The 10,294-nt window shown below is 36.0% G+C and overlaps 1 protein-coding gene across 1 annotated transcript; it reads right to left on the minus strand.

The window, feature by feature from the left end:
• Window positions 1-1,153: 1,153 nt before the first annotated feature.
• On the minus strand, window positions 1,154-9,650 carry LOC108375779 (myb-like protein Q; the record flags this gene model as incomplete). Its single annotated transcript, XM_017631930.1, has 3 exons — window positions 1,154-2,186; window positions 4,158-4,412; window positions 9,203-9,650. Coding segments are annotated over 3 exons (1,640 nt in total), but the record flags the coding sequence as incomplete, so codon positions are not given.
• Between the last annotated feature and the right edge of the window lie 644 nt (window positions 9,651-10,294).

Consider the following 10,294-nt stretch of genomic DNA (forward strand, 5'->3'; position numbering starts at 1 on the left):
CAGAAGCTACATATGTATATGTTCGAAAAGAAATCAATGTTTTAGCGCTTTATAGCCGAACTCGACTTAAGTTATTGTTGTTCTTTCAAATGTGCACAGATGTGCATTGGGTTTCAGCACTCAACCTAACCCTGGATTATTTTTTGATCGAAAGACTTTTAAAACTCAAATTTTTCTTAACTAACTATGAATTATTTTTATATTTTTTTTCTGGGTTAATTTCACAGTTAATGTAGAAAATTATGTTGGCCACTATTTAGAATAGGACTGGGACTATTCCTGTATTCAGATATTCATGTATGTATGCGAATAAAATTCGAATATCCGGTTAATTTCCGTTAGCTTCCCTATTCAGATATTCGAATTTTTTAATCAGATATTCGAATATTGAAATATCCGCATAGAACTCCCAGCCCTCAAAAAATTATGCAAGGAAAGTTGGAGTGTTAAAACTTCCAAATTTTTTTTAACCTATAAAATTCTTTAAGAACGAGGCCGAAAATGTGTGAAAGCCTAATAATTTTTGTTCGATAATTTTCTAACAAATAATTGTTACTATTTGCACATACCTGTTTGCACAAGCGCCTTCGCATAATTATTTTGCTCACAGTGAATGGGGAGCTCTTGCAAATTGCAATGCGAGGAAGTATGATATTGATATGACATATGTAGCATTGGAGCGTGGTTCTGGGGTAAAGAAGGCCCATGCCTGCGGAGATCTGAATGCATGAAATGATCGCACTTGATTCTTTACGTTTATGAATATTTTACTAAATTAACTATTCGCACGCACATTCTTCGCTTCGTCGTTGGTCTATTTCAAATGGAAGACTGAAGTAGGCATATAAAAAACTACATATTATTTCGTAGACCACCTCATTAGGTGGCCATCGTAATGGAGTCACTTGTCGTCGAAGTGCTCCTTAAGTCGCGTTGTGAATCACTAAAATTATTGTCATGCTCGTTCAATAGGCGCGCAGTCGTAGCAGCATTTGCGGCGCGTTTGACAAAATTCAAAGTAACCAATGAGTATGCTTGGGCCTCTGATTCAACCGATTCTGCATCTGCGCTGTCGTATTTGCAGCAATTCGTCTTGTTATCATTTTTATGCTTATCATCATTGTCCACATTAGCGTGTATATTGTCGTCATCGTTGCTTTGTTGTCGTCGACTCAATCTCATCGTTTCTTGCGCATCTCCTACTCCTGAATCGTTGGAGGACGTTGTCAAACAGCCAACGCTATGAGAGCTATGTATGTTTGTTGGAAGTGGCGCTGGCATTGCCGCTACTGGCGCTTGCATTGCTGGCGGTCTTACGATGCCCGCCACCGAAGGGGAAGCGCAATCGGCGCTTTCGCTTTTTGATTGTGCCGCCTCCATCGAGACTTGCGCTGTCGGCGTTGAGCAACAGCTGGTCCTCCATTTGGGTATCACTGTGTGTCGACGCAATAGTTGCCGTAGATGTGGTGGTGGCGGCGTTGGTGGCGGTGGCGGTGGCATTCCCATGCTGCTGTGTCTGCCCCAACAGCGATTGCAAGCTAAGCGCGCCTGGCAGCTGTTGTTGGTATTGCGAGGATATTGTGCCAATTGCTGGTGGTTTTCCAGTAGTTGCACCGTGCTGGGGCTGCATGAACGACTCCGCATCTCTTGCATGCTGATGATGCTGCTGTTGCTGCGCGGACTGTTGCTGTTGTTGTTGTCCATGATTGATTGACTGGTTGTGCTGGAGTTGCTGTTGTTGCTGCACAGACTGCAGTGGCTGCCATATAAGCTGTTGATGTTCGTGTTGCTGCTGGTGCTGTTGATGGATTGGTAAGAAGCGCTCATGTGATGACCAACGTCCGGGAGATTGCCCTTTGCCGCTGCTGCCGCCGACAACACCGACGCTGTTGCCACTATGCCCGTCTGCGCCGAGAGCCGCTGGTGCGGATGGGGTTGAATGGACGGACGATGATGTAGATGATGTGGACTGTTGGCTAGCCGTGCTGTGCTGTTTGACCATCTTCTTGTTGGTTCCGCCAATTCCACTTCCGCCGCCGCCGACGAGATGCTGTCCGGTGATGGATAGACCGTTGTTGCTGCCGCCGTTGTTGCTAGATTTCGCGCTAAGTTGTTGCTGTTGTCTGTTAAGGTACGTGTAGATTTCCATTGGTACCAGGTCCGTGCTTTGGGATCGCAAAAGTTGGCTGTGATGTGGGAGAAGGAGAAATACAAATCGGATGAATTTTTTTTTGATGGCCAAATGTTTGAGTGTGTGGACAGTGAGTGAGTTGGTTGGTTAGTTGGTTGTTTAGTGACACGCAATGGCATAGACACACAATACAAAAAAAACATACATATATTTTGCCTGCCACCTCGCCTACAAATGGATATTTGTAAGTAGCGTATTTTTGATTAGAGTAATGGATGCGTTAATATTGATAGCGTTTTGATTTCGAAACAGTCGGTTTGATGAACACAACTAAAAGCTATACGTTTTTATAATTTTTAATATATTACGATCTAAATAGCAAAAGTTGTCGACTACTTGGGCTTGGGTTGGCAAAGAGAAAGTTCAATAGGAAAACTACAAATAATATTTAATAATATTTAATATTATGCATTTATTAAAAAAAAAAATTATATGCCAAAAATTATATGAAACTTCCTTACACTATCATATGTGCGTTAATTTATAAAAATACCAAAAGTAAAGTAATTTGTCACGCACATACCCTGGTGACCAGCTGATTAAGTCAAGTGACATTTCGACTAGTTTTAGCTAATTTTCTTTTGTTTATTTAAAGTTTAATTTTTTTAATACAATTTTGGCACTTAACCTAACCAGCGCCACATAAATCCACAATATTTTATTTAAAACGCTATCCTGCTATTTCTTCTTATATGAAATACACTATTTTGTAGGGAATCGAGCGGCAAATAAAGAAAAACTGTTTACCTCCTTTTGGATTTGCCCCATTACTGCTATGCTTATAGACTTGAAGAGTACATCAAGTACAATTAACTATTCATTTTTGCTCTATAGCGTATTTCATGCTTATAAACTAGGTATTCTCCTTTTTTATAGACATATATCAGGGCAAATTTTCTGTTGTTTTGACCTGATTTTTTCGGTAACTCTTAATAGCGGCAAAAATGTCTGTCTTTTTTTTTATTTATAAAAAAATTCATAAAATATCTCATAATAAATTATGTGTATGTATGTGCTGTATTTGCTTTATCCAGCTATGCATTTCTCATGAACTTATTAAACTATCTATAAAAATATATTCTCTATTTCTTAGTTAAAAACTGCGGTTTTTCCACAATTAACATTTTCTACATTTTGGCCAACCCAAGCTTTGGATGCTGATAAACGATTTATTTACTAATTTTTCCATTTTTAAATTCCTATTCTTAAATTACAGATGTATGCATGTCGAAAAAAGCCGATTTATGTTTACATGTGTGTATGTCTTGCAATATGATTGTATATGAATGTATGTATGTATGTATGCACGAAGAAACATAAATTTTAGATTGTTTACATTATTCATAGCATAGATACAATTTACAAAATTGTTATTAACATTTTGATAATGGAATTGAGGACATAAATTAATATCTTCGATCTAATTTTTTCTGTGAAGAATTCGAACTACAAGAACACCGAAGTTCATGTAGAAGATTTTGTTTTTTGCATTCTGAAATTGTAAAATCAGAAAAGAATTTTGGTTAAAAAGAAAGAGTGAGTATTTAGATTTGAGGTTATTTTTTTTGTTTTTTTTTGTTTTATAGTATGTACATTGCGCAAAGCAGGAGTAGGGGAGCAACAGCAACTGTAACATTGAGAACGCTTTGAAAGCATTGAGGAGAATGGAAGCGGAATTTTTGATTAGTGCACTTTTAATTTAATCCTTAGGAAGAGGCGCACATTGCACATTGCCAGTCGACTTATGTAAGTTAGCTTGCTGTGTGACCAAAGCAGCAGAGCACACAAAACATTTTTAGTTAGATTTCTAAAGCAAACCGCAAGAGTAAATATGTAATAAAGTTCTTGTGCACACATTGGATCTCTTTGAAAGTGGTGCGAGAAAGGTCAATAATTCACAAGCACTTAAAAGGGATTGTATGGCGGCTCTCTGTTTATGGCTTATGGGTCAATAAAGTAAACAAACCTCGGAGTAGATTTGCGAGGTGGAGGAAGTGGTGCTCGATTCAGAGTACCGACCACTGCGAGATGTGGTGGCAATGGCGGTGGCGGCGGTGGTGGTGGATTAGGTGCAGAAGATGGTATTATTGTTGTTATTGCTGGTGTCGGCGTTGGTGACACAACTAAATTAGACGAATTGTGCTTCTTCAAACGTGGCGGCACCGGTATGGAGCGTTCAGATGAAGATGGACTATAACGACTGTCATCACCACCAGCCAAGCTAAGACGAAGATACATACATATAATATAAGTAGAATAGTAAGGTAGAATGCGGAAATAATGAAACAAATACATACATATTAATAGTAATTTAAGTTATGGAAGAAATTATAATGCAAGCATAGAAGTGAGTTTTTTTTAACTTCGATTAAAACTTTGTTGGAAACATTCTTGACAATTGTCCAGTTTTTTTTTTCTAAATAATAAAGCAATGATGACTAAAATTCATACACATAAATACATACATAAATATGACAAATGGAGCGAGAGTAATTGCGATAAAAGTACACATAAAAAATATATTAAGTGCCTAAAATCAAAAATAAATCAGTTGAAAAAAATTTAATATGGATCAAATTGCATAATACACTTTTTCTACGCAAGAGTATGGATACAAATTCAAAAGCCAAATAAAAATTAATAATATTAGAGCAACTAAATACATACGCAAAAATTTTTCTAAAGCAATCAAATTAGGAAAATCGAAATTTTTTGCATGGTCTCAATACTTTAAACTTGATTTTCTCAAGATAAGGGACTGTGGCATCGTCACCATCTTAAAAAGATAATAAATAAGAGCTCCAGAACTGAATTGCTCTGATAAATCTTTTATAAAAGCGTACAAATCCTGAGCTCAACAGCCACGTGGTTTGTTCTGCCTTTAACAAGTTGAATATGAAAACAAAGCTAATGGGTCTAGACTCTAGACCTATACGTAGATAGTCAGGCGGCAATTACGGCAGTTAACTCTTGTAGTATTTCAACCAAAAAACATCCTTCGCAGCCGGGAAGCCATTGGCAGGCTGGCCGCGGACAGAATCGTGCAGATTGTTAGGTGTCCGGCAACAGGCATACCTCCAATGAATGCAAATATTTTTTTCTTCATGATTATATACACTAACTAAAAAATTACTGTTATACCTGTTTTGTTTGTATTAATTGTAGGGCTGTGCGATTAATTGATTACTCAACATTTTAATTAACCATAAAGTAAATAACTCAGTTATTCGATTAATTAGAAATTATGATTACTCAAAAGTTCAGTTACTCGAGTAATCAAGATTTTTGATTAACCAAAAGAAAAAATATTTGAGTAATTTGCTTTATGATTAATCAACATTTCGAGTAAAATGAGTAATCAACATTTCAACTCTTTACATATGTATAAAGTAGTTAAAGTTCCTTGATACTTTGAAAACAACGTTTCTGTTTACAGTAATTAAAACGAAAATTTTTTTTCATATACAGAATGTAAAAAAGAAATTGAACATTTTCCAAAGCAAACTCTTTTAACGAGCAAAATTATTTTTTTTTTGAGTAATCATATTTCAAGTAACTCGATTAATCATCGTTTTGAGTAATCAAAATCTTGATTACTCGAGTAATTGTTTAACCGAATAATTGATTAACCAACTTGCTCGAGTAATCGAATAATCGCACAGCCCTAATTAATTGCGTTAAATCTGTACGATCCACAAGCAGTTAAATATCACGATCTGAAATTTGAGTTAGCTGATTTTATATCTAGATGTGCGATATGATAAGGCAATCCAGGGCTATATTGAATGAGTTAACCACAAAAACTGCAAAAAATATGTGCGGAAACAGTGGCAGCAATTAACCGCACTTTTAGTTGCGGAGTGCACAAAAACTGGCTATCACAAACGTGGACAGGTGCAGAAAGTGTCGTGAGCGGGAGACCTGGGAAACATTGGAGCATCTTCTCTGTCGATGTCCTGCGCTGCCCAAAAAGCGACTAAAATGCTCGAGAGCCTACCTATTTGAGAAGTTAGAGGACATATCAAAAGTAGAGCTGAAATTTCTACAGAAATTGGCAAAAAGCGTAGGCATACTTTGTGATGTATACTTTAACGCGTAAAAACGAGCTCCAACTAGCAATACTCAGAAAGCTGCCGGTCTATGTGCGGCTCAACACCGGCCAAATTAACCTAACCTGGGTCTAAAGGAGAACGAGAAAGTACCTCCTGACAGCAAAACAACAGTCAACGGTTTCACTTTGTGTTTCCGATTGGCGTCAAGTCTGCTCAAAATAGAAATGACTGGCGATTACAACGCCAATCAAAAAGGAGTATATACCAAACTATGCCCAAACGGTAATATCTATTAGTAGTAGTCAAACCCAAAAGAGAATGTTTCCCACCTCGGTACATTTTTTCTAAAAAATTTACCTTTAAGAGTGTAAGGAAAAGGCAATATTATTTTTTGTAGAAAATAAAACTCCATAAGTTTCAGGTTTTAGTTGTATTTATTAATGTCATTGAACTTTGTAAACCCTCCCTTATGCCGGCGAACTTCTTGTTCAATTTGTGGTGGGTGCAGCGTTGCCTCTTTAACTTCATTACAATGTTTTTACCGTTTGACGTTAACACGTTTTTTTGGGCAAGAATTCAAGAGATAATTTTAACTACATATTGGGAAAGAAATGTCAAAAATGGCATAGTCTAAAATTCCTTTCTCCTAGATTGGTAGTACTGGGGTTGGGTACAAAATTATTATGGTTCAATATTCTGTATTATTTATTATTTTAATATTCTGTATTGCAAAATTCTGTATGGAAAGATCGGAAAACCCAATGGATAGGTTTTCCGATTTTTCCAAACAGTTCAAATGTATATTTTTGTGTACAAACTCGTTCAAAAATATGGCTCGATGAAATCTCAGAGTACTGCAATCGTTTTAATAACACTTTTGAAGATTCATATGTAAGAAATTGTACCTTGTGGTTTGAAAAAATATATACATACATATATATTTGGAGACAAATTCAAAATGGCCAAAAAATATCCCAAAAGATAAAAGCTGTAAAGGTATACAGAGAACTTAGAAGAAAAAATGAAAAAAGACTACACTCAAGTCATATTTGTTTTCTTAAAAGAATTGCTAAAAATTTAATTGTATGTATATTAACTTCTTTTGCCCAATATTTTTTTTTTATATTTTATTTAGGAACATAATAAAATTGCTTTAATTTCAGTATTAAGTAAGTTAATAGTAAAAATGTATTTTTAAACAAGCGTTCTAAGTGTGAACCAAATCGGATAATAAATACGTCCTCCTGCGCCACCTAGCGGATATTTCATTCCACTGCCCTGTCATCGGGTTACAAGCTAAGTTTGAAGTTTCAGGTATCCAGCTCACCTGGAAGTTGGTGAAATATGATGGCTGTTCAGGATCTTGTGCAAATAGTCTTGGCTTGCATTTGCAAATTTTTTGGTTGCTACCATGGCAACCGTTTGCATTTCACTGATGTAAATTTACAAATCAACGAATATGCTAATGTAATAGCATATGCACAAGATCCTGAACAGCCCAATTGATAGCTAAATTCTAGAACATGAATACATAAAAAATACAGAAGTTTGTCCCAAAATAGTTTTGGATCCAGAATTTTACTTTCCGGAATTTTAATTCCACATCATTTGGTTTTTAGAGAATTTCGAAATACAGAAGTTTGACCCGAAATAATTCACATTTTTCCAGAATTTTCAACCGAATAATTTTGAAAAGCAGAATTTACTACCGCTCCCATTGTACTGCCTTTGCTATCTTTCTACCAGTCTAATTAATCCAGTCAACGGCCATTGTTTTACGAGCTGAATTTTGCTCAAAACAGTAAACTGAGCAGATCGCTTTGTATATAACTTGGATTTGCGAGTTTTCCATGCAATCCAGGCAGTAGAAGCGGAATGAAGAACAAAATCTGAACCGAAATCGAAAGCGCCAAAACTGTCTGAAAGTTAGCTTAGTGCTGATTGCTTTCATATTTTACCGTTCTCAACGAATCACTATTTTAAGGGATTTTATAAAAAATTCAACAAATAGATATCACCGCCCAACCATCGCAGAAGTGTTCCTAGAGCATCTACATAGATGCATTTCTGCATTAAAATTAAAAATTTTCAAATATGTTACTTATTTATTTTGGCGGTTAGGCTTTATGTGAGGGCTTTTTTTAATTTCTCAAATTTAAACTTCCGGTTGCTCAAAATCCTTTTGGAGTTCGACTACCACGTAAACACACTCACGTTTGGGTATAGTGTGGCTGAAACCCTCAAATGACTATTACACCGGGTTTGAAAGTACACTTGGTTCCAAGACGACAACCATTTCATAACCTCAAATGAAGTTTTATTTTCCCTTCGACTAGCTTCACAGTATTTAAATTAAATTGACCACCATGCAAAAATCGCCGGTTGACAAATTTTCGACTCTGTTTTTCCTACTAGTAGTACAAAAAAAGAATTAAATTGATTGTTTCAATCACAGCCCAGCAAAAAGAAAAACTTTTCTAAAAATTATAGCGATCATTCAGAGTTTTTAAAAAATATATACATTATACCTACATAAAAACTGCATTTGAAAATTTTAAACTCGTGAGCCAATACAAAAATTATAAAAAAAAAATAATTTTACCATTAGCAACCTATTAGCGTATGAATATGTCTAAAACTGCAATGAAATCGGAGGACTATATAAAGTTTAAAAAATCTAAAAACCCCGTGCTCATGCGCACAAGGTTTCAGATGCGGCTTTTTTGTTCCATTTTTTATTCCATTCAAAACGTTGGTGTCATTGCCAAATAGTCGCTTTTTTTTACTTTTCTCGTTAATCTATCAATTCTTACACCCTTGCTTATGAAATCAAGGTTCAATTTCTATTTCTTTTCGGCTTCGTAGAAATCTTGATCCATATATTTGCCTCAAGCACTGATCTATTTTATGTTAGTCTTATAAATATTTATAATTAAGCCAATGCCGTGAAGAAATTTACCTATCATTCAAATAGTAACTCGAATTGTGTATATTATTGTGCGGTGGTAACGGCGGTGGGGTTGCAATTGGCGTATTGACATTCGACACAGATGTCGGCGGTACAGACGTTCCAAGCGCATTCGTTGAGTTACCAATACTTCCAATATGATTAAGCGTAGTCGCATCCATTGCTGATGAATGGCTAGCGGCACCACCAGCACGTGACGCGACACTTGCTGCCGAAGATATAGACGTGTTGGCGTTCTTCAATGAGGTTGTGGGTGCGCCACCTAACATAAATTGCACTGGGGCATGCGTTGGTGGTCCCTCACTAGCATCCTCACTACCCGACGAATCATCACAAATTGCATTCGAACTGTTATTTAAGATGCCACTATTGCCACCGCTTAAACCAACCGAACTGCGGCTATAGTTGTCCAACATGCCTGGATAAATGTACAAAAGTTCTGGAACTTACGATCATCACAATCTATTTATATACTGTATAAGCGCTTGGAAATTGATTTTGGGTAATTAGGTTTTTGGACTTTATTTAAAGCAAAAAATGATGCGAGACCAAAAAAAGCATTAAGATAGACGAAATAAGAATATGAATGGAAATGAGATGGGCATTTCAAAAAGCAGCTCACACAGGCGTGTAAGGAATACCGGTTTATTTCCTGCTTGTATTTGTATGTATGCAGATGTAGACAAACAAATATACTACGATTGAGTTCAATTATGTACTTAAACTTAGAGTGATTTTAACTTCGATTATCTAAAATATGTAATAAATAAAATGAAACGTTTCGCAAGTATTCATGGGTGTTTGTATATATGTATAGTATTTTCTATGTAATATGTGTATGTATGTATGTATGTATATAGCTTGACTTTTCAAGTTGCTTAGGTTCGCTTGTCATATACTTAAATGAGTTTTTTTGATTATTTGATGGCTGGGCAGCATTTTTAGTAAAATATTATGATATTTTAATTGTATTTCTAATTTATTAGTCAGGTTAGTTACATGTCGACCATACACATACAAAACTAATGAAATTGCGCTGAGTTAGATATGCATGCCAACACACTCATGCGGGCAATACAGTCA

The sequence above is a fragment of the Rhagoletis zephyria genome, unplaced genomic scaffold, assembly GCF_001687245.7.
Source record: "Rhagoletis zephyria isolate East Lansing unplaced genomic scaffold, Rhagoletis_zephyria_1.1 Rzeph_scaffold_09421, whole genome shotgun sequence".
Lineage (NCBI taxonomy): Eukaryota > Metazoa > Arthropoda > Insecta > Diptera > Tephritidae > Rhagoletis > Rhagoletis zephyria.